This window comes from Engraulis encrasicolus, chromosome 16 (genome assembly GCF_034702125.1).
Source record: "Engraulis encrasicolus isolate BLACKSEA-1 chromosome 16, IST_EnEncr_1.0, whole genome shotgun sequence".
In the NCBI taxonomy this organism is placed as follows: domain Eukaryota; kingdom Metazoa; phylum Chordata; class Actinopteri; order Clupeiformes; family Engraulidae; genus Engraulis; species Engraulis encrasicolus.
Genome location: NC_085872.1, coordinates 5847452 through 5872868, shown reverse-complemented (window position 1 = coordinate 5872868; position 25417 = coordinate 5847452). Strand labels below are relative to the sequence as shown.

Below are 25417 nucleotides of genomic sequence, written 5' to 3'. Positions count from 1 at the left end.
TAAACAAACTACGCGCCCTGCGCCTCACTGTTTGATGACTTGGATAGAAAAAAAACTATAAGGACATCAGCATCTTCCTGGAATAATCATCTAACAGCTAAAAAGAGTAGCACGTGGTCCGTTTGTCTCCCAATCATGGTAAGAGAATCACATTCGTTTCTCCCTCTGGATAACGTTTTAAAATTTCAGACATGACGCACAGGCGATCCTCACTAATTATATCTTTAATGCACAGTAAAAAGGTGAAACAAGATGCAAGACAGGTCTAGCCTACAAATGCTAAAACAATCATTTCAATTTAATCTCCACTCGTGTTGTGTATAGGGTGCCAGACGTCCGTATAGGCTATAGGACGAACCGTCCGTCTTTTCTTGTCCGGCATGGCACAGGATTACGCCGGACAAAAATGCATTAAAATGCATGAAATTGCATCTAAGAAACACAAATTTATTTTCTTGGGGGAGCCCCCCTCAAACCCCCCATCCTAAAAGTTGTCTGAGACCCCCTTAGGGTCAAAGTTATAATTCGAACTCTGGGCTGTAAGCCAATTAGTCTAAAAAATAGTTTGAGCCAACGTAATAAAAAGGGCCCATGTGTGCGAGTAGACTACATGTTTCAACCCTTTTGTAGGATCCGGTATCCGGTTCCGGATCCGGCAGGATCTTAAGCAGTGGATCCGGTATCTGGCAGGTTCCTAAAAATTAGGATCCGGTGCATCTCTAATTATGATCATTATGACCATTATGACAACCATTTTCTCAAGTTCCATCATAATTATATATTATTGTGTCATCACATTGATACTTGAGATTTTGATTCTGATGTTCCTTTTCATCTTCAGGTGCCTTGATAAGATGACGGACAAAGATCTTGAGGTCTGCGAGCTGCAGGATCGTGTAAAACATCTGCAACGAAAGAACAGCTTGGCTCAGGAACTTCTGCATGATCAGAAGAAATTCCACAAGATCTCCATGGATGCCATCAAGGAGAAGGTGAGTTTTAGCAGGTGTCTGAGAGACTGAGTTTGTGCATGTTGTGTATTAATTTTGAATGGCCAGTGTAACCATATCTAATTTCCTTTGTTTGTGTGCTTAAACCGCACTTCAGGTGGAGCATCTCAACAAAAAAATTGAAGAGCACAAGTCTGATAAAAAGCTGCCGCCAAACCATGATGATCTCCGGGATTACAAAGCTCTTGCTGAGGTAATATGGACTACACATTATTCTGAGAAATACACGTACAGTCAAGTATACAAGTTTTGCTCTTGCTGTATTTTTTTCACCAGGACCACACTTTAAGCATTTTTAATTTCATTATTATCCTTATGGATTGACCACAGCTAAATGCACATCATTTCAACAATATCATTAGAGTTTTATTATATTTCTGTTTGGAAAGAGGAGTATGCGGAAGGATTTAATAACTCGTTACAGTAAATATCCTAACATGTAACCAGCGACCGCTCATCTGTGTCACCTACAGTAGCTTATACTCTTGGGGTTGTGTTTCAGACCCAGCAGAGAATGTTGCGGGAGAGAGCTGAAGAGCATGCAGAGATTAATACGCTGATGAACCACTACGTTACCCGTCTGCAGAGCGCTGAAGAAAAGTTGGTTATCACTGACAAAAAATTGGTAGCAGCTCTAAGCAAGGCTGAGGCCCTAGAGAAGGAACTCATACAGACTCTAAAGGAAACCAGCCAAAAGCGGAGGTAAGTGTTTTTTCTTGTGTTCTTAATTGTATTTTTAGATTGATTTTAGTGCTTACCATTTTGTGGGTACTGCTGGCTGACATTTCTATATCCACCACTATCTCACAGCAAGTGCTATAACAAAATCTACAAGCTCAGGGACAAGCTTAGTGATACCAAGGAACAACATAAAAGGGACATTGAGAGGCGTGACGATCAAATCAAAGAACTGCAGAGGCAAGTCTTGGTTCTTACAAGGAAGGTGGAGAAGGTGAGTCATTAACATTGTAAAATGTATTGCATAGTCCATTGGCATTTGAATGCAGAATAATAATTTCACAAAACACATTCTTAGTGTTAAGTGTTGAAATCTGTGAAAATGGCAACACATCATAATTGAACAAATACAATAAAATGCAGACACACACATGTAGTAACTATAGCAGTGGTTCTTAACCTTTTTTTCGTGAAGCACCCCCTAACCTGTGCTCAAGACAAGCCGCGCACCCCCAACCCAACCTTCTACATGTATTTACGCACTAAAAAAATATTTAAATGGTTAATTACAATGATCCTTGCTTTAGACCTTAATCAATACTTTAATGACTTTACATGGGGACCAAAACATGTTTTAATTTTGTCTAATTATAATCTTTGAAAGCAGATTTTTGGTCACAACCTCAACACAAACAAAATTCCGTGCACCCCCTGAAATCTCTGGCGCACCCCCAAGGGGTGCCCGCACCCCAGGTTAAGAACCACTGCACTACAGCACCTTGATTGAAGGTGAGGCTAATGATGGAATTCTCCCATGTGTCTAGCTGACAGAGACGACTGAGATGATGGATAAGGTCAACACTGAGCTGCTGAGGGAGAAACGCCAGTTCTACCGTGATCTCAACGAAGATTTCTTAGTTTGAGAAACCAAAGTAACCAAAAAGAAGCCACAATATTATCTCAATAAAGCATTACTTTCAGTCAGGTGAAGCTTTTGTCTACATAAACAAGGAGCCAAAACTATGTAGTCTATCCAGATGGTTTATACATCATACACTGATAAGGTCTCTGTAAAAACAACAAGATCATCACAATGAGAGAATGTAGTTATATAGTGTTTAAAATGAACCAATTATATTTAGTACCAATTGAGCATGGTTGCAATGCCACAGCCTACCTTGTTGTAGGTGGGCAGTTAACCCGCTTTAGCCCTTTTTGGAAAAAGCCGTTTTCTGCATATTAAAACCTAAATATCTCAGCCTTCGAAGCACATACAAATATGAAATAAGTTGCATTTAAAAGCTAGGGCCCTCATTTTGCATTAGAATGTGTTCATTCAGCTCTAACATACCCACATTAAATGGGTTATGCCAGTTCTGAATGCAAAAGGGGATGCTCTCTGTACTAAGAAGGTGGACCTAATAAAATTGCCAGTGACATTATGCTGATATGTTGTTAATCAGAGCTGCTTAGTTACTTATCAGTTATTACATTACACTGCACTTATCTGACACTTTGATCCATCTTTACTCATGTGGTTCTGTCTTAAGGGCTCATACACATTGCCTCACTTTTGGGTTTATAGACATCGACATGAAGATAGAGCATTCAACTGTTATGAGATTTTATTTAGACTATGGTTATGTTATAAGAGCAGAAGCAATTTTAGCATCTGATGGGGGTGCTGAGCCCCCAGTGCTGACAGTGGTTCCTGACATGAACCGCAAGCGTTCCATAGGCTACTTCACATAGACTAAGTTCACTTAAGGTATATTCACAAGCAGGCCTACATTAAATTATATCAAATCTATACAGAAGTTCATATTACATATACTACTAATTTTCACATACATTATCATTGGAGCAGGCGGGATTTGAACCTGCACCTTTCTGATTACAGACCGGGGCAACAGTTCAAGGGAAAATCCTAATATCGAGCCCAAACTTGTGGAAAATATTTGATAGGCCTAAGTGAAGTTAATGTAGGCCTACATTTCAACGATGCGTGTAATGGATACCCTGTAAATCTGTGACGGCCGAAATAGCCGACTACATTATCAAATAGGGCCTATATAATTATTTAATGTAGTACTTGTTAAAGTATGCTTATGCTTAAAATATAGGGCTCAACTTAATATGAACTATATCACTTAGTAAATAATTTAGCCCGAATGATTTTGCATGCAATTTATCAATGGTCTGCATGGAACACTTGGCATCCTGACGCAGAGGATTTTTTAAAGAAAGATGGTAATATATTGGATATCGGCTATTCTGTTGGCAGCTGTTAATTTAATAGCCAATAGTCTGTGTCACTTCAAAGCAGACTAGCCTACTCAGAAGACGTGCAAAATGTAAATAAAGTAAAATATAATTGTAACCATCTCACCTGCCGTCTGCAATAGTTACATGTCACGTGACTTGGACATTGAACACTTGGCAGACACTCTAGCCATAGGACAAGACGCGTGACAGAAGGCTCACAGCGCTTAACCGGAGATTGTTGACCGTCCTCGTCTGGTGGAGTGAAAAAGTCGGGCGACATCGAAATTGTCTGAGTAGAATAATGTATGTGCATTGCAGGTGGGAAACAATGTTGAGAATGTGAAGCTTCAAGGATACTGGTTTGGACAATGATCAGTGGGCTGTTCGACGTGGTGCAATTTAACGCACCGATTTGCGCGGCGACAGACGAAAGGGAAATCAAGTTTTAGAGGGATGCAACAAGTTTTTCCGGCACAAAGTGTTCAAAATGTTGCCATCGAAAAATATATTTTTTTGTTACCTGCCTATATTGTGCCTTCTATGCGTGCAGTCTTACGCACATGTGTACAACCTCAGTCTATCCGTTGAAGAAGGGCTGCCGGCCCGAACAATCGTTGGTGATATACGCGCTGGATTACCTCAAAACATTCAAACAAGTGGATTTTTCATATCAGAGAGCAGAGAATCCTATGTCTTTAGAGACCTAGAAATCGACGGAGAAACAGGGATTATTTCAACAGCCGTGGTCTTGGATAGAGAGAGAAGAGACAGGTATGATTTTGTTGCCGCTACTCTGACAGGTGAAGTCATCAAAGTGACGATAATTGTCAGGGACACGAACGACCACTCTCCTGTGTTTCCTTCTCCTGTTGTGGTTTTGAACGTTTCTGAACTAAGCCCAACTGGAACTCGTTATGAACTTGAGGGGGCCCGGGACCTGGATGAGGGGGGCTTGGGAACTCAAGGGTATCGCATCACGGACCGGGCGATGAGAGAACTGTTCAGGGTGGAGGAGCGCAGTGGAGTGGGCAGCGTGGACCTCATCCTCTTGGACAAATTAGATAGAGAGTCAAGAGACTTTTACAACATCACCATTGAGGCCTTTGATGGGGGAATCCCCCAGAGGACAGGAAGACTGCAGGTGCATATCAATGTAATAGATGAAAATGACAACCCGCCTATGTTTAACCAGACAGAATACACTGTGTTTGTGTGGGAAAATATTCCACTGTATACCCCTGTATGCCAGGTATATGCCACTGATATGGATGTGGGGGCAAATGCCAAGGTGACGTATGAAATAAACCGTCGTCAGAGTGACCCTAATGAATATTTCATTATTGATGAGAATACTGGAGTAATCAGTGTGAACCGACCTTTAGATCATGAAACACAAAACTTCTATGAACTGATTGTTCGGGCCTGGGACGGTGGAACTCAACCAGAATCCAGTAGCACTTTTGTGGGGATTAGAGTTCTGGACATCAATGACAACAGCCCCACCATCAGCGTCTTGTTCCTTAGTGCATCTGGACAACCAGAGGTTTCAGAAAGTGCAAGCCCAGGGGAATATGTTGCCAGGATATCAGTGACGGACCCTGATCCAGGAGAAGGCAATATGGTGCATGTTGATCTGCAAGGTGGAGATGGGAAGTTCATCCTAAAGCAGACGGACAGCTCTGTGTATTCTCTGTGTGTGGCAGGCCAGTTGGACAGGGAAGAGGTTGACCTATATGAGCTGAGAGTCATAGCTGCTGATGTTGGCATGCCACCTTTGCAGACTGAGAGGACTCTCTTGGTCCGCGTGGCTGATGTCAATGACAATGCTCCTGTGTTTGAGTTGGAGTACTATGTGGCACACATCTTAGAGGATGCCAAGCCAGGTAGCACTGTTATGCAGGTAAAGGCCCAAGATACTGATGAGGGCTCCAACTCAGACCTCCTCTACAACATCTTGGAGTCTAAATGGGATAGCCTTGTCCAAATAGATGCACAGTCTGGACTTGTCACTACTGCAAAAGCGCTGGACCGGGAGCGAGAGGCGGAGATGCATTTCCTGGTCGTGGCTGTGGATAGAGGGTCTCCACCTCTGTCCTCAACGGCAACAGTGACTGTCTACATTGAAGACATCAATGACAACAAACCAGTGTTTAACCAGCAGCTGTATAACGTGTCCATCGAAGAACACCTTGATGTGGGGAGCTGCTTCCTACAGGTACAGTGTAAACATGACTTATCACAAACCATTGGACATTTAACAGAAGAGTAAAATTAGAAGGTAATATGAAGTATGTCATTCCAGCACACATATTTCCCTTCATAAACAGCCTCTGCAATAAAATCAGAATGCACATATTAATAAGGAGGCAAGGATATTGTTGCGCTCTAGATGTTTAGAAAAATAAGTAGATGCATGGACCCAAAAAGTATAGTTCAAAGTAGGAGCAAGTTTGCACTCTAAATGCTGTAATGACCTACAATACTATTTACTAAATAGTATTGTAGGTCATTACAGCAAAGCCAGGGAACTGAGGGAGGCTGTCAGAAGAAGAGGGCAAGGCCGTTATTGGTCATATGTGTATGACCTAGCATGCTGCAAGCTGAGGACTGCTTTTTCTTCTGGAGATCTCACGGGCACATTGTCCATCCCTCACCAGAGGAACAGTGCCAGGCTTTCTCTGGTGGCACAAAGGCATCAGTGTTGTGTAGATGAGACAGGCCAGGGCACAAGCTGTCCCTTAAGCAGTCGCTTGGTGCTGTGTTTATGTAGTCTGAGCGCTGGGAATCCTGGTACCACCTTGCTCTTGCCTGATACAAGTGACAGCCTTGGCACTCAAGGCAAAATGCTGATCATTTCTGTAAACTTACACTTCATTTACTTGTTTAGTGCACATGCCTTCTTACGTCTGATTCACAAATGTATTTATTTTTCATCTGTTGAATAACTATGTAAAACAAACATACATGTAAGTAGCCTATATATTTAGTTTTCTTTCATGTAGGGGCCTATGTGAATTTCCCTAGCAACAGAGTTAAACAAGACAGAGTGTAAACCATTCATTTTCTCTTCAGGTAGGATATAAAGGCCCAAGACTACAGTAAAAACATGACTAGAAGTAATATGGTGACTTTTATTATTACATATGAACTCTAGTGTAAAACTGAAAAAGTATTTAGACAATATTAAGTCTGAAGCTACTTCTCGTCCCATGACAGCTCTCTCTCTCTCTCTCTCTCTCTCTCTCTCTCTCTCTCTCTCTCTCTCTCTCTCTCTCTCTCTCTCTCTCTCTCTCAATCTCTGTGAAAGGGTGAGTGGTCCCACACAGTAGCATTAGTCCACACAAACCCTCTCCCAAGACTAATTATGGCGCTGTGGCAGAATGGAAACTGAACTCTGCCCATGCTAAAATGTAAGATAAGTGGACAGCTGATAATACAAGGCCCCAGTCACCATAAAGCGTTTCATCATTGTTGAGACACATCGCCCTTTTGTGAAGAAGTGAGTGTTTAGTATTGTCAACCCCCTTTCAGAACATGTTTCTGCACATGCACACATAGTGTGTCATAAGCATGCAAAATTAAAAGTTGCATATGATTTTAGCCACTGACAAGTTTAGGTACTGTATGCTAGACTGAGAGTAGCAGCATGACAAAGTCCATATAAATATGAGTGCGATATCACTTTATGGAAGGAAGCTCAAAGGTGTTTTCAAACACACTGCCAGAAATGTGTCATTTGGAGGGTGTGGAGAAAAGCATGTAGACTGGATTCCTGAGTTGAATCAAATGTGAGCGCTCCCTCTGATCTTAAACCCAGGATATAGTCATAAACTGTGATCAAAGACACAACATGATCTGTTATCACTTCATTTCTGCTGCACCCTATTGTTAGTGACTCATGTCTCATGTATCTTTCTACGTGAAAATAATTTCAAAGACGTCTCATAAGTCACTTTTGAGAGCAAAAAATCCTTTGTGTGCTTTAATGTACATTCTCCTAAGTGAGCACACTCTTTCTATCTTTCTATTATTGTACATAAAATGGCAATGTCTTATGTCAAATAAATAATGCTTTTTAATTATGTTATCCTTCTATTTCCAAGAGAATCGTATGCTAAGTGTAGGCTTTTCCAACATGTTAGGTTGTAACAATGAAATTGAACGAGCCATTTTCACAATAGAAGATAGCTAAACAGCTACTGGAGCAGCTTTTTTCATAGGAGGTAGTTATGAATTATGAATTACCACCCAGTAGCTCTGCAGTGAACATGTCTGTAGTATTATAGCAAATCATGTTGATAAGCCACAGTTACAAATTGAAAAAGTAGCCAATTTGTGACCTTACTGTATTTATTCAGGCATACCAACACGCACAAACACAGTAAACCTGAGTGTATTATTAACCAGTTAATGCTGTGATAATGGGAGTAGAATCTTAAAAGGAGGGGAAATGATTACTGACAGTGTAGTAACTGGGGGAAAAGCCCCAACTTGCCTTGACAAGCAAATTATTTATTTACGATGGTTTTTGTGTTTTCACGTTTATTTTACTTTTGGAGTCACATGATGTTGGTTTAGGACAGTACCTCTGAATGTCAGCTCAGCTCTAAACCAGTCTGTAGTCTACTGTTTGTTGGTTTAGTAATAACTCCTTAAACGGCCTCTTTAATCTCAAGGGCAGATGTGCACTGAATCACCTCGATACCAATCACACGAAATGTCTTCATTAACCCACAGATTGCACTCGGTAATCCCACCCAGACTGTCAAGAACCTGCACTGCTTTATGTTCTGACAATACAGTCTGTCATGCCAAAGAAATCAGCCTTCAAAGCAAACACACAGCACCGAGTCCAATGGCCAGGCTGTTAGATGGCCATGAGCATGTTATCGTAACAGTAGCCCGTCAGGTTTGGGGAAATGATGTAAAAGGCGTTTTTTTTTTTTTTTTTAATGGTTCGCACACTCAAAGCTGAAGAAGACCGCAAGGTCGAAATGCCCATGTAACTGTACCATGTCTTGCTCAGGTTACTGCCACGGATGCTGATGGGGGTGAGTTTGGGACGGTGCGGTACTCCCTTTCTGATGGCTTCAACAGGGAGGACCAGCGACCTCTCTTCCACATCAACCCTGTTACAGGGGAAATCTGCGTTGGTCAGGACATAGATCGGGACACAGGACTCGTTACCTATGACCTTCAGGTCAAAGCTAGTGATCAGGTAAGAAAATGCTGTGCTATGCTCATGTAAGGTGATTCAGGTTATGTTTTAAAAATCTTTCATAATGTAATAAAATGTTATTATGTAATTATGTAATAAGTGTTTGCCTTTCTTTTCCAGGGTGGCCTCAGTTCCCAGGCATACGTCCACATTGAAGTGGAAGACCTTAATGACAATGCGCCTGTCTTCAACCCTGAGAACTACACCACAAGCATCAGTGGGCATACCCAGCCTGGAACAGAGGTCCTGAACGTCATTGCCACGGACAGAGACTCCGGCCTCTATGGGGAAATCACATATGATCTTCAGGCTGGAGACTCTTCGTCTCTCTTCTCTGTGGACAGGACATCAGGTGAGTAGGAGACTACCTTTCCTTTCCTTCCCCCTTTCTACATCTGTACATCACTGCCACAGACACCGCTCATATCAGCTCAGCTTTCTGCGGTGGGTGAGTTGCAAGGAAGCGTATTCTGGTTCGGACAAACTTCAATTTGATTGCCACTGCAAATTATATAGACAAATAGAAGAGAATCTCTGAATAAGACACCATAGTGCATTCATTGCAAAAAAAAACCCTTAGTGTGAAAATCTGTCAAGCTTTATTGAGCTGCATATATTTTTTTTAACCTGTTAAGACACTGTGTTATAAAAAAGCTGTTACCAGAATGCCAGTGACCAAGTCATAGTGCATTACTTCAGGCCCCGTGTTGTGTCATAGTAGTGTAGTACTATGGTAGTTGACTTTTCAATGACAATTACAGCGTGCCACTGGTGGTATGGCGTGCATTACGGGGCTACTATCTTACTTGCATGTTTTGTACAACTGATGCGACTGTACTGCAGTCTGTGGCAGTTGGTGTTTTTCGCAGGTGGTGAACTTCGACTGGGGTCAAAGGAGCACCATGATAGGTGTCAGTTTGTGTTTGCTAAATCCCCTTACCCTCTTTCCCTAGTCCCACTGCCTTAAGTGGGGTTGACTAGGGTAATCGTGCTGAAAGGAGGGCGGTCGTGTAAAAATGGGTTTTGTCTGTGGCACGCTCTGCCGAAACCTATTCATGTGTGACTGAATCTACGAATCATAACTATGAACTCCAGCATCATGATATACCCTCCTGATTTACAATCAATAGGTGAATGAAGCAACTTCCCAAGTTGGCGTATTAATGTCTATTCATGTTTACTCTATCCCTGTTTGCATTATCTGTAAGGAATGTGGGCCCGTGTAGACTCTAGTAAATGGAGGGCTCATTTCACTAAGCGCTAACACAGTCATCCCAGCTCATAAAAATCATGCTCATACACAAGCCGCCCAACTAATTGTCGGGCCCACCTACTGGCGTGTACAGTAGGTCTGTGTCTCACTCGGTGTGTGGTGATGCGTAAAGCCATAATCACTGTGGTCATCCCTCAGCGGGGGGGCTCTTAACACTACAGAAACACCTCTTGCAGTATCCCAGACACCATGCGCTCTGCACCCCACAATGCACTGCCCATGCTGTTTACTTTCAGTGGGAATCAGACGGATTTATTAGGGACCATTTAGATGACTCAAAAACGTGCATTTGTGATGTGTGAAAAATTACGATAAATAAGGTAAATTATAGTAAATGTTTGAATGCAATGACTTAAAATAGAATTAAAAAATTGTGTTGATTTCTTTAAGATTAATTTAATTAATTTGTTTTATTTATTCATTTTAAGTATGCAGTTGAAATTTTTGAGGGACGTTGTAGAGGGTCGGGATATGTGCTCAGCAAAATGGTTTGGTTGTTAAAACTGATTATTTTCCAAGTGACACGAAACACACACAGCTTTTGCGTTATTGCTATTGCATTTTTACTGCTATTATTTGCCACCAACCATCTGTTGCATAGTTCATATATGGCTGAGGAGACTAACAGAGGTTTCCTTAAACCAGTGGCAAAATCTGTGAGATTTAGAGGTAATCACAGGTGAAAAGTTTGCCAGACTTATGGCATCTGTTTTCGTCTGGGTTTGCGATGGTTGAACAATCAGAATGTATTTTTATCTAGAAGTTAGGTTGTGCACCACATGCATACAGTGCTTGTCAGTTAAAATTGTCAAGATAGTGTTTTAGTAAGTTTTTTTTTTTTTACCAAATTGTGATATAATTAATAACAGCATGTCAAGCCAAGGACACAGACATCTTGATTCTCTCTCTCTCTCTCTCTCTCTCTCTCTCTCTCTCTCTCTCTCTCTCTCTCTCTGTCTCTCTCTCTCTCTCTCTCTCTCTCTCTCTCTCTCTCTCTCTCTCTCTCTCTCTCCCTCTGTCTATCTGTCGGATGGAGCATAAAGGGCAACTTGTTTCATGTGTTTCTCCTCAGGGGCTGTGTACCTCACCTCTGCCCTGAGCCACTTGGGCAGTGCCAGTGTTAAGTTCTCCATCGCGGCTCAAGATGGAGGTGGTCAGATATCTCCTCAGCCTGCCAATGTTACGGTCCACATCCTCCACAGTGCCCAAGCTCCCGCCATGTTCCAGAGGTCCCACTACTCCTTCTCCGTGTCTGAGGACGCACCCATAGGCACCACTGCCGGCATGGTCCAAGCATTCAACCCTGCTAGTGAGTACAAAGTGCATCAGCCTGCAACTAGACCAGTACTCATGCAGTATTGCTGACTTTTACAGAATTTCAGAATTCAGTTTCAGGACAAAAGAACAATGATGTCAATGCAAGATGCAGTGGAATATGATTTACAGATGCTCTGAATGATCAATGCAAATGTATTTATTATTCAGCCACAACAGTGTAGACATGGTTTGTTGATGTCATGACTTCCATGACTTTATAAACGCGTAACAAGACAGTCATAGACAATATGGAGAGTAGGCCTACAGTTGCATAGAGCAGGTTAAATATTGGTCATCAATTTGCAAGTCCTGGGTCACATTTTGTATTTGATGGGTCTCCATGAAAATGACAGCCACTACTAGTGTACATTACCATTGAGGAAGTAGATTAGAGAACAAATGTTGCTGTGTTAACTTAGCTGCCTTGGTAACAGGTATATTTTTAGACTGAATTCAAATGTACCTAGTCTACATTTAACTGGGTATACAGAATATGGAGCATATGCCCTAGAAGTAAACTGTTGTCTCAGAGGCGATAGACAGTCAACTGAGGTTGTCATGATGATTAACAGATAAGCCCCAACAACATCAACATCAAGAATGGACTTATTTTCTGTGTGTGTGCGTGTGCGTGTGCGTGTGTGTGTGTGTGCGTGTGCGTGTGTGTGTGTGTGTGTGTGCGTGTGCGTATGTGTGTGTGTGTGTGTGTGTGTGGTTTGGGGGGAGGGTCCTAATCACCCAAGCTGTGCTTAAGCTATAAGTAACTGCTAGCATGCAAGTACGCAATAAGTGGATTAGTAGAGCAATACTCCTTTTAACATAAGATACTGCAGGTAGCGCGCTCTTTCCTCGGTACACACATTGCACATGTTTTTGTTACTGTAATAGTCTTTGATTTAGAAATGATTTACGTAAAGGAATATACAACAGTAAACACATGCTCAATTTGCCATTCATTTCAGCAGCATGTGACATAACAATCTTTCACAGCGTTACGAATTTGTTGTTACCACAATCAGGCGCGTAGCACCAAATTTGGGGCCCTAGGAACAACTTCTTTCATGGGCCCCCCTACTCACAACCCCCCAAACACCCCCCCCGCGACTGATATTGTCATCCTCCTTGCCTTCCTCAGAAAACCCCTCTAGGCCTATGCTTTCCTCCCCTTCACTTGAATCATCCTCATTTTCAATCATATGATAGCCTATCACAGAACAGACTAATGTCCTTATTTTTCACATCACCAGTTGTGAAAAGTCTGCTATCATATTCATAGAGATGACTTTTAATCACTTCATCACTATGGTGTGAGGGGGAGGAGAGAGACTGGTAAATCTCTCTTCACAATGCATTTAGCCTAATATTTCGTGCAATAAGGAGACATGAGACACTGATATAGAACTGAACTTTCTTCAATATGCATCCCTGAACAGAAACACACGCGCTCGCGCACACATTCATTCACTTGCACTGGCCCGCTGCACGCACCCGCACGTCATTTGTCCGTTAGTTGTTTTTTTGGGAGAGCAAGGAATAGAGAATCAGCTGGCAGAAGCTTACTATGGAATGTCGCTTAAAATAGGGTGGAACAAAAGTATCGCTGTTTGGATTTGATGCCGTTATTCTCAACCTTCTAAAGTCAGGGCACCCCGAACCTAGTCACATAGAAATCATTATTTATTAGACTACTGCATCGGCTATAGTTTCAGATTTAAATTGGCCAGTAACTATTTCACAGTAGCCTACCTTAAATAGGGTAATTGTCATGAGCACTCAATGCAGATAGGCTACCTGCTCAGCACCGAGGTAGGTAGGCTACTCTGCTTATCTTTTGTCTTGCGCTTTGCGCAGATTAGAATGGCGTCAGCAGCATTCAAAACGCAGACTGGTGCCCCGTCAAAATCTCGTCATTAATTTACCACACTTCAGCTACAACGGACGTTGTCAGATGGCCAGGGAAAGTAACCAGAGATTTCCTATTGAGAGTGTTGAGACCGCAAAATGAAAGCAGAATGACGGTTCAGGACTGACAGCTCGCACCGCCACCTTGACATTGGCAACTGATGAACGTGACGTTGATTAATATCGTTACGAGGACATAATCAATCTGCAAATGGTGATGCACCGATTGAGAAACTGCTTTTCCTCAACATTAGGATATTAGGCTAGCTAAAATAGGCTCACCTTCACTCAAGTTCGCACAATTTGCATCTGTGACAGGGGGCATCTTTCACGTTTGTGACATTTTCTTGATTCATTTTACAAATTAGCTTTGCTATTTGGATATTTGAACCAACATCGACCCTATGTTGGTCTTGTGACTTGTTATGAATATATCAAAGACAAATATGGGTTCAATAGACTATCACAATTATAGCCAAAAAATGATATATATTTTTTAATCTGACTCAGGCTATCACAGTAGGCCACACGGAATGGGAATGAGATAACCAGTTAGCCTACTGTAGGCGGTAATTTTGACATTTGGGCTCACCTTTCTTGCAAGAAATCAGCAGCAGTTGCTTCGTCTGGTTTCCCCTGTCTCTCTTGCCTTTCTATTCTTTTTGTGAAAGCCTGGTGTTTTAGACATCTTTCATTGCTAACCGGCTGCTGCGTTTAATGCCTATAACGAAGTGAGTGAGTGTTGATTACGCATATTGTGCAATCAAAAGTCCGCGAGAGGGCGGACTAAACCAATGCGTACTGATTATGGGGGTGTTTGATATATATTGTAGCCTATTTGCAGGCTAGGATATCCAATTTAACAGATGTATTTCCAGAGAACATTGGAATTACATAAATTACCAACATGTATTGACATTATTGTAAAAATAATGTTTAAAAAAGCAAAACAAGAAGAACATTTTCCATAGGGGCCCCCCAGGTGGGCTGGGCCCTGAGAATGAGTCGGGGTTTTCCCCCCCTGTTCCACGCCGCTGACCACAATGGCAATGACCGAGTCGAAGTGCATTACTAAAGGCCCTGTGTTATGTCATAGTAGAGTAGTACTATTGTAATTAACCTTTCAATGACGATTACTGGGTGCCTCAGATGATACGGCGTGTATTAAGGGGCTACACATGTCTGATAATCATCCAAAAGAAGGGTTACAGAATCAGAATAAGAGTGATTTGATTTGATGTCTCCAGCAGAACAGGTGAACGGTGGTTCATTAAGCATCGTGCTGCTTCTGTGTCTAGATTCTGTGGAGTCTGTGACCTACCGGATCTCTTCTGGCGATCCGCAAGGCCTGTTCTCTGTGGATGCCCAGACAGGTATCATCACCACAAGGCAGCTGCTTGATCACGAGTCCCTGCCCTACGCTCTGCTCACCATCCAGTCCCACTCCGGCACCTCACCCATGCACAGCAGCACCCAGGTCAACATCAGCATCACTGACATCAACGACAACCCTCCATCATTCCCCCGCCCTTTTGACTCCATCACCGTCGCCCAGAACACTCTCCCTGGCACTCTGCTTTTCATAGCGCATGCCCATGACGGCGACAGCGGTGCCAACGGAAGGATCAGGTACTCTTTGCGTTCGGGGGGCAAGCTCTTCTCTATTGACCCAGTTTTAGGCACGCTGTGGCTTAATGCCAGCCTCTCAGATGACCTGCAAGCCTCGCACACCGTGGAGATATTGGCGGAGGACGAGGGCTTGCCAGTTTTGTCGTCTCGCTTGACGTTGGCTGTGGAGGTGGACCAGTCCTCTGCCGCTGAAGACACCTTAGCCTTCGAGACCCTGGTGTACCAGGTGGAGATTGGGGAGAATGCCCAGAGGGACACGCGCGTCATCCAGGTGCGAGCACACATGAGTCCCCAGGGGAGAGCGGCGTCTGTATTGTCCAACTGTAGCCTCGTCTACACACTGGAGTCCCTCTCCAGCTCTCCGCCCTTCCTCATCCACCCGGAGAGTGGCTGGATGTTCCTCTCCGACCGCCTGGACTATGAGGTGACACCCATCTACAGATTCCAGGTCCGGGCGTCAGCTACCGAGGAGGAGATCACCGTTACTGCCACCGCTACGGTAGTCGTTATGGTGTTGGACGAGAATGACAATGCCCCGGTGTTTAGCCAGAAGGATTACTTTTTCACTGTGCAGGAAGGCCCTGCTCCACTAGGCCTGATTGGAACTGTCCAGGCCACTGACCAAGACTCTGGAAAAAATTCCCAGCTCTCCTACATTCTATTGTCGGATGGGAAACACTTTCGCATCAACTCCAAAACAGGCAAGTCTCTTTTGTACAGGTATTGTTTTGATATAAAGTATTGCATGTTTTGTTGTTGTTGTGGTTGTTATTGATGATGATGATGATTATATTACATGGCATGGCACTTAGCTTACACTTTTTTATCCAAAACGGCTTACAGTTATTTTACAGGGTATTAGTTACAGTCCCTGGAGTAATATGGGGTAAGATGTCTTGCTCAATCAAGGGCACTTCAGCCATGGATGGAGGTGTGGGGAGAGGTAAGGGTGGGATTTGAACCTGCAACCCTCCGATTTTAAGATCACCTCCTTAACAGTTTGGCCATGACTGGCCCACGGCTGATGATGATAATGTTGTTGATGTGTGTTTTATTTGCCTGGTTCTCATATTTCTCAAAACATCATTTGTCATAATGTCTCGTTCTGTCGTTCTCTGGCTCTCTTGCCGTAGGTGAAATTACAAACTGGGTGGCGTTGGACAGGGAACAGCAGACCCACCACACGCTGAAGGTGATGGTGACAGACCAAGGGCATCCGCACCTGAATGCCACCACAACCATCCACATCCTGGTGAAAGACATCAATGACAACCCCCCACAGTTTACACACCTCCCCCCTGGCAAAGAGCTCACTTTGCAGGTCTGTGTAAATGAACTTTCATTTTTTTCACCGCTATAATTCTGGTGTTGATTTAGGCATGACATTTAATTTGTCATGTTCTTTCACTACTGCCCAAATGGTGCTTAACTGCCACACAGGCTGATATTTTTCAGAGTAGACAGTGGATACGTTTACATGAGATATTTAATTCAGAATTAGCGCCATTTAATTCTGAATAAAGCTTTTCGGAATTAGGAATTAAATGAAATATGAAAGCAAACTCGGTTGAACTATTTAATTCTGAATTATTAATTTGGAATTAAAAACGCCATGTAAACGTAGTGATTATGAACTCTCCTTCCCTCCGATTAAAGTTAATCTCATCTCTTGAATGCCCTCCTTTGTCAAAGGTCTGGGCTGGTCTACCAGCAGGAGCAGTCATCACCAGCATGTTTGCAAAGGATCTGGATGCAGGGGAGAATGGCACTGTCACGTTCTCTCTGAAAACGGGTACTTACATTTAACTCTCTCAATTGTTTTCTCCATTGGCACTTCTGAGATAGCCAGGCTACGCCGTCCTAGTGACTAGGAGACGCCCTCCTACTCAGGTCAAGAGCAATGCAATACATTCTGAGCTTTGGAGAACTCGGGAATCAATCAACTTTGAGCAGCTCCAACGGGTCTGGGTAGACCCGTGTTCAAGGCAGTGACATGGTTTAAGCAGAGACATTCTATTGGGGCTAAGAAAATGTTTGGTTTAAATTTCAGCACAGCCTTGTCTGTCCTCGACCAGTAGTAAACCAAGGGAGGCAGGTTAACCAGGCCGTTTGGAAACATGATCTTCTTGGTTAGACCAGAATCTCGTTACAAGGTTTGAAAGTCTATTATTAATCATGCTACTTCTGAGATACAAGAAAAGGGAGAGTGCGGTGTTGGAGATGAACATTTAGCAATAGTCCGTCACATGCTGAATGTCACTGTTATTTCATTGTAACTACAACCATTTAGGTTTTAGAGTGTACTACTTTGAAATGCACATGGTTATATCAAAAATTGAATTATGACAATTATTCCCAAGGGTCATGTGAAAGCTTAAGTTATTATTACTGTGGAATGTCATCAGAAATGGAATAGTTCATGACTTTGATTCTTGTGATTTTGTAGATATGGGCCACTTCGAGATTGACCGGCGTAGTGGGGACATTAGAACAACCACTCATTTCTCCCTTAATCCTCAACCACACTACACAATGACTGTGGTTGCCAAGGACAGGGGCCCCAGTCCACTTCAAACACAAGCCATAATACACCTACAGGTGAATGCATGATGTGTATGTGAACTGATGCGAGGCTAATTGCTGTACTCAAATGTGTGCTATATGTTTACTCCAATGTGCAACAATGTGTATTAGACTTTTGTGTATGTTTTTGTGTATTTGTGTACTTATGTAAGCTGTCAGACACCTTAACCCATCTGCGCCTGAGCCAGTTTTTAGAAAGGTCCCCAATGCCTGAGGGTTTTTTGAGATAAGAAAAATTGGTTGAAAACTCCTATGAGAAATTCAATATCTCAGCCTCTGGAACACATAGGGACGGGATAAATTGCATTTAAAAGGCAAAATCCTCTGCTTTCACAGGATTCTGCTCATTCAGCATTAACACTAACACATATTCCTTTAAAAATCATCTCATAATCAAATGATTGAAAGAAAGTTTCATGTGCTTTCAGAATAGGCCTAATGCTTGATGCTGCTATTTATTATAGGCTATTAGGCTACTATTGCTACTGTTACAATAGCCGACCATAACTAAATCACAATAATCTATTATTATAATTATTAGGCAGTCATTTCTGCCATAAATGGGGACATTTGTCTGATACAGCCACTTGCTCTCCCACCGGCGAGTATGGCCGTTTTATTCCTCCAAACGTTATGCAGAGACCGATGAGCAATTTCATATTCTATTTTGAGACAGAGCTCCACTTTGAGCTGGATGTGTGGCCGCGCTTCTATAATCCGCATGTCTACCGTTGTCTGCCTCACCAATAGGTTATCACCATACCCGAGAGTTCCTCAGTGAAAATATTCTGCAATATATCTGAAGGACGTGCTTCCTCAGATATTGACACCTTCGCCAATTGCCCCGAGTGTCGGAGTGAAGTTTTGGTTTTGGCGAAATCTAGCTGACTGTCTATTTGGAAGCCACTCGCCCACCTCTTCATGCGGCCGCGGCAATCACTCTCTATCAAAAGGGTCTTCAATCATATTTCCTTTCCTCGATTAAAATTTCTTCATTACCTTTCAACTGAACATCACGTTCGCTGTAACAGCGTGTCTTGCGGACCACAGCCTTCTTCTTCTTTTTTTTTTTACCTGTGTGAAATGGCTAAACAACCCACGTCTACAGAAGCAAGCATTGATGATTGCGTTTGACATTTTTGTCGACGAATCAAACTTTTTTTTTGCTACATGATCTTTAAAAAAATCGAGAACACCCACCTCTTGTGTATTTTAACAAAACATTGTGCATTGCATCTCTCATGCGTCTTGAAAATATTGACAAATCAATAATGTTGCGTTTTGCAACAACCGGCGCCAGGGCCAATGTTGCGTAACGCAACAACCGGCGTCAATGGGTTAATTTCCCTTGGGATTAATACACATACTCTACTCTACTGATACTGTATTAGTACAACTTCTAATGCTGAATATAATGACTGAACAATTGTCAAAGTCATTGAAGAATGTTGGTTCATGTTAAAGCTGTGATTTACTTGCCCCTAATAGATCGTCAACATTGGGAGTGTGCGCTCTAACTCTGGCATCAAGCACTTCTCCGTGAGAGAGGACGCCAAGCTAGGCACGGTGATTGGTTCTCTGGGAGTTCCCAGGGTCCCTGCTGGCCAGGTGCGCTACTCTATTGCAGAGGGGGATGGAAGCCTGCACTTTGGAGTGGATGCCTCCTCAGGAGACCTGTACGTGGCTCAGCCTCTGGACTACGAGGCCGCGCAGCGCTACACCCTCTCTGTGCAGGTGGAGGCCTTGCTCTTGGTCAACACCTCCATGTCGGTGGTGGTGACGGTGAGGGACGTGAACGACCACTCTCCCTGGTTCCCTGGCGCTGACACCGTGCTGTCGTTTGGGATCAGGGAAGATGTTCCTGTGGGGACGACGGTGTACGCCTTTAACGCGCGGGACGCAGATGGGAGTCTTCGCTACAGTGCATTGCGTTACTCGATGTCCTTCGACCCCTCGACTCCTCAGGAAGAGCTGCCTTTCCAGGTCCATGCTTCCACGGGAGTCCTCACAACCACCATGCCACTGGACCGTGAACACTCTGCTATGTATCATATCACTGTGACTGTCACCGACCAAACAGAGAAGACAGACGGTCAGAAACAGGCTTCCATCACTGCTCAGGTGTTCCTGCTGGATGTCAATGACAATAGTCCCACCTTTGTCTCCGCTGACACCATCCACGTGGCAGAGGACATGGAGGTGGGGAGTTTCATACATCACGTCATCGCCAGGGACATAGATGAGGGCAGAAACGGACAGGTGACCTACAGCTTGCAGAGTGAAGACTCTCTTTTCTCATTGAAAAAGACAGGTATGTAACCCTGCTCCTTCTTTTGTCTTCCCTGTGTATGATGGCAACCAGCTGAGGAAACAAATTATTCACTGCTGATAATGGCTTGAAAAATATATTGAAAAGGTTTGCTTTGTTGTTTCTTTTTCAGGACTATTATATTTGGTATCGTCTCTGGACTATGAAATGAAGGCTGTGCACACTCTAACTCTAGTGGCCTCAGACCAGGGTCTTCCTCCACGCTCCTCCACCCAGACCCTCACGGTGGCGGTGGGGGACATCAATGACCAGGCACCTCAGTTCCAGCACACCGTGTATAATGCTACTGTGTCTGAAAACCAAGAGCCTGGAGAACACGTCATCTTTGTGGCTGCCTTTGATGGAGACTCAGGTACCGTACCACACTTCCCTTTATTACATTACTTTACATTGGCAGACGCCTTTTAACCAACTTACAATCGAGGACATAATCATTGCCGACATCATTAGTAGAAACAAAGTGCACAGGAATTATACAGAACAACAAGTGCTGATGCTAAGTAGGGTTTTTTTAATGGTACATTAGCACAGGGTTAAGTAGAGTACATGGGTAGATGACGGATAGGCAGCAAAAAACATTTTTTTCACAAAACATTGTTTATGAGGGAAAAAAGTATATGTCTACGTAGTGCAGCAATTAATCTTTAAAAAAATCCAAGTGGTCACAATATTGGTCTATTCATTGATTATTTATTTACGTTGATAAAGCAATTTGCTGAAAATATGTCCTTTGGTGTGACGTTAAGAAATAAATATATTAAGTAATGTAGAAATGGCTTGATGGAGTTTTATGAACATTGTTACACTCTTCATATTTATTGCAATTTTTTAAAGTCTTAATTTAATGAGAAATTACCATTTAAGTATTTTTTTCCCCATTAGATGTGAGATTATTAGAAACCTTAGAGGAAAAACAGGGATATCTTTCTTTTAAATGTTCAAAATTGTCCGAATTTTATACTAACTTTTCAGGGACGATAATTTGTTCTTCCCTAAATGCAATATTCAGTGTTTAATCAAACATATTGTTTAGCTCAAAACAAATATTTGAGCGTTTAAAACATGTCACACCATAGGACATTCATGTCACGCTAAAGGACAGAAATGCAAAACTGAGCCAGAAACAAATATATCAACATGATTATTTTGTCTTTTGATCATAATATAATGTTGTAGTCAATATGGACCTACACTTTATACTTATAAGTCTTTGAATCGTCGATTATCAGCCTATCGTAACTCTTAATGACAGCCATGCGGTCATTGAATGTAACCTGCAGAGCTCATAAGACTCATACTGAAGTGTGACCTTGGCATGACCATCACACTTTTGTAGGTATGCTATGACTGTCACACCATTGAACCTGTAGTGTGTAGTGGCCAGTGCCTGTTTGGTATCTCAAGCTGGACAGCACATTTATGCTGTATATTGAGCTCTCCACAGCATACTTTATTCATCTATACTCCTCTACATACTTTCTCACTGATCTTTCCTTCACTGTTACCGTTATATTTTATGGTTTCAAAGCACCATTAATGACATTACACTGTGTGCAGAATTATTAGGCAAACATGTTTTTTGACCATATTGTCCATTATATGCATATTTTCCGCCACCAACCTCTATGGGCATGAACACCTATTGGATTTAAGCATTCCAGGTCATGTATATTTGTATATTAAAAGATGGCGTGATCGAAGGAGCCCAATACCCTATATCAGGTGTGCATAATTATTAGGCAACTTTGTTTTCCTCTGGGAAAATAGGCCACAAAAGAGATCTAACAAACTCTGAAAAGTCTATAAACAATTTTGAAGTCTTCCAGAGGGATGTGGCTGTCTTGAAATTGCCCAGATATTGGTCATATCCATCTAATGCACCGTTACGAAGCCATCAGTGTCACATGCATTGTGCTCACAAAGTAACTGCCGGATTGAGAAGAATTGAAGGTCAAACTACCACAAAATTATTACCCTGCAGTGCTGTTATATTTCATAACTGAAACCTACATCGAGTGTCCAGAAGAACATTGTATTCAGCACTCAGAGACATGACCAAGGTAAAACAGGTTGAAACCTGAAGACCACTCAACAAGAAACGCAAGTCAAGACTGGGTCAAGAAAGGTCTTTAGACAATTTTGTCAATGGTTTTATGAACTTGTGAAAGTGACTGTAATTGGATCAGATCGATGAGCCCATGGCTAGATCGGTAATGTGCACACACAGATTAGTTCCTGAGTTCTACTCAAATGCCAGCAGAATACTGCATAAATACCATTGTCTTCTTGAAAGTTGCAAACTTTTCCCTCACAGATCCAGCTATGGGCTCATCCACCCTGTCTGTCAATAGTCACTTTCACCAGTCCATAATACCTTTGAAAACTCTGTCCTAGGGTATTTCTTGACCCAGTCTTGACTTAATTAACTTGTTAAATGGTTGTCTGGTGTCATCCCTTCTTACCTTTGCTATGTCTCTGAGTGCTCGACAATCTGTTCCTCTGGACACCTGATGTAAGTTTGCATTCTGGAATATGATAGCACTGCAGGGTAATACTTTTCTTGTAGTTTCACCTTAAATTCTTCTCATTTTATGGCAGTGACATTTCATGTGAGACTGATGACTTTGTAACGGTGCATTTGATACTTCTGTGCTAACGTGACCAATGTCTTGCCAATTTCAAGAGACCCACGTCCCCCTGGAAGACTTCAAAATTGTTCATAGACTTTTCAGAATTTGTTAGATCTATTTTGTGGCCCATTTTCCCAGAAGAAAGCAAAGTTGCCTAATAATTATGCACACTTGATATTGGGTGTTGGGCTCCTTTGATCACACCCCATCTTATTATACACATATGCATGTTCTGGAATGCTTAAATCCAATAGGTTTTCATATTCATAAAGGTTGATGGCGGAAAAAACGCATAAAATGTACAATATGGTCAAAAAACATGTTTGCCTAATAATTCTGCACACAGTGTATATATCATTTGACAGTATCTAAAATCAACAGCAAATATTCATCAACATTCATACAAGGCCAATAAAGGAATAAGTAATTTGAATACACAATATTTATCTAGTCAAACAACAAAACAAAAAAAATATGTACTACCAGTTGTTTTAAAAGCTATTTCTCAAATATCTAGTCCATTGGTGTGACCTGTTTGTCCTTTGGTGTGATACTCCAAAGTGTCACACCATATGACTTTTACCATCACACCATAGGACTTTTACCATCACACCATAGGACTTTTGAGCTTTTGAGTTAATTTAAAGCCATGTCGTTGCCAACTGAAATACAATTTCACCTTTAGTAAGATGCATTTTCATACATCTACATAGGAAAAAAATATGAAAAATATACACTATTGTCAAAATGTATTTTATGGCTGTCACACCAAAGGACTACAAAACTAATACATCTTGTGGTAGCAAAACATAATTGATTGACTGAAGAACTCTGAGAGAAAAATCTAAAATCCACCCTTGCCATTGGCTTCTTAAGAGTCTAAAGTCACAATTTATGTACCGCTGGAGCTTGAACAATAGATAATTATCCACAGAATTAACCAAAAAAATGATGTCACACCACAGGACATTATTTTCTGCGACAAAGTTTCATAAGTCCATATGGTCTCAGAAAAACAGGAAAAAAATTAAGCATTGCCACTTGCTAAAATAGACATCTGGAAAAACATGCCAGGGTTGTTTAGACAGATGACTGAGCTTTGATTATTTATTTAAAAATGTTTTAATATGGAGAACCAGGCTTGCCTCAGTCACACCATAGGACAAATGTGACATTTGACTCAAAATTAAGTATACTTATTTAAGCTCTGGATTTATTACACATTACTTTTTTCACAACAACGACATTAGTTTAATCATTTAAAGCATTGACAATTTTGAAAGCATGAATTTACTTAATTTTAAGAGCCTGCGACAGCAAAATTTACACGTCACGTCATCTACCCACATACAGCTCAAGCATTAATGTACAGTAGTAGATAGTCACGAAAGAGAAGAGTCTTTACTTGCTTCTTTACTTGCCCTTTTCCATCCTGCTGTCTTTGACCATGGCACTGTGTGACAACACCACAAGATGGCAGTAGCATTTTAAACTGTGTTTGAATGGCTGTACTTCAACAAATGACTGAGTACTGAAATCCAAAATAAGCTTCCTGAATTACACTCACAAGTGGAGTGTTGACTGATGTATGTGTTGATTGTATGATACACAGACACTTGTCAGCAGTGTTTTGGGCCATTTGTGTATGTATTTCTGAGAAGGGATGGACAAAATTAGTTCATAGTTACAATGTAATGCCACAAATTGCCTTTTTTCACTTGTCCAATTCAACAAGATGATGATTCAACCAGCCAATCACCTGGCTGAACTGGACAGGCAAAACCAATTTGGAATATGTGGCACTGGATTGACTAACAAATTAATGTTGCCCTTCACTGTTTCGGACGACCCCAATGGGTTTCAAGAACATCACTCAGTAGTAATGAGATCCTATGGAATATTAAAATGAATGAGGCCAGTTTTTTTTACCACATCAGCAGCTATACCATACACTGATCGTATATCTGTTGCAGGTCAAAGTTTTCTCTAAATAGAGCCATACAAACATGCTCTGAGTGCACTTTTGGATGGAGACCCTTATATGGGACATTCCCCTCAAGCAGTGTAATGTTTATTTGCCTTTCAGTGCTTCACATCACCCCTTACACTGTGCAGAGTTCCACTGTGTTGACCTTAATTACCTAGGTAAATCAACACTTTGGCATGATCATTTTCACACGTCGCATGCCTCTCTCCCAGCGCCTTTGCCTGTCCAAATATTGACGATTCCTCTACACACTTGTGGAAATTCCTCTTCTAGTATATCAGTGTCTCTCTGCTGGTGAGCCTGACATTCTTTGAGTGTGAATTGTCCAAGAACAGCAATCAAGCTCTCTCCTTTGAAAGCTCTTGCGTTGATTCCGTAACCAAAACCATCTGTGCTAATAACGCCACATTTTTTTCTCTTTTGGGCCCATCGTCTGACACAATCTTAAGCTACTCATTTGGAGTTTGACATAGATGTCCACCGAAGCTGCTCACATGGCAACATTTGGTCCATGCTTTTCAGTTTTGTTCAGGCTGGTCTTTTCAAAGAGCTTTTTATGCATTGTACTCTTCATCAGACTTGCAGCAACATTCCTT

The 25417-nt window shown here is 42.0% G+C and overlaps 2 protein-coding genes across 2 annotated transcripts in view; both read left to right on the top strand.

Moving 5' to 3' along the window:
• The first annotated feature begins 815 nt into the window (after positions 1-815).
• LOC134465011 (kinesin-like protein klp-20) lies at positions 816-2672 on the top strand. The gene is made up of 5 exons (XM_063218396.1): positions 816-992; positions 1108-1203; positions 1513-1712; positions 1821-1962; positions 2513-2672. Exons 1-5 carry the CDS (start codon positions 822-824, stop codon positions 2609-2611), a joined length of 708 nt encoding a protein of 235 aa, XP_063074466.1. The 5' UTR covers positions 816-821; the 3' UTR covers positions 2612-2672.
• Positions 2673-4321: 1649 nt separating this feature from the next.
• dchs2 (dachsous cadherin-related 2) overlaps positions 4322-25417 on the top strand; it is a 36150-nt gene continuing 15054 nt past the window's right edge. The window contains exons 1-11 of the mRNA XM_063219848.1: positions 4322-4345; positions 4504-6168; positions 8980-9171; positions 9292-9523; positions 11517-11753; positions 14962-15993; positions 16426-16613; positions 16985-17084; positions 17739-17890; positions 19364-20186; positions 20317-20556. Coding sequence (XP_063075918.1) covers positions 4322-4345; positions 4504-6168; positions 8980-9171; positions 9292-9523; positions 11517-11753; positions 14962-15993; positions 16426-16613; positions 16985-17084; positions 17739-17890; positions 19364-20186; positions 20317-20556 — 4885 coding nt within the window. The remainder of the gene's footprint in view (positions 4346-4503; positions 6169-8979; positions 9172-9291; positions 9524-11516; positions 11754-14961; positions 15994-16425; positions 16614-16984; positions 17085-17738; positions 17891-19363; positions 20187-20316; positions 20557-25417) is intronic.

Excerpts from the sequence above, each read along its gene's own strand:
- LOC134465011 (XM_063218396.1), top strand. The coding sequence starts at position 822 with ATGTTCCTTTTCATCTTCAGGTGCCTTGATAAGATGACGGACAAAGAT. Across the intron at positions 1,204-1,512 it reads ATTACAAAGCTCTTGCTGAG|ACCCAGCAGAGAATGTTGCG; the intron begins GTAATATGGACT and ends GTTGTGTTTCAG. Across the intron at positions 1,713-1,820 it reads GAAACCAGCCAAAAGCGGAG|CAAGTGCTATAACAAAATCT; the intron begins GTAAGTGTTTTT and ends ACTATCTCACAG.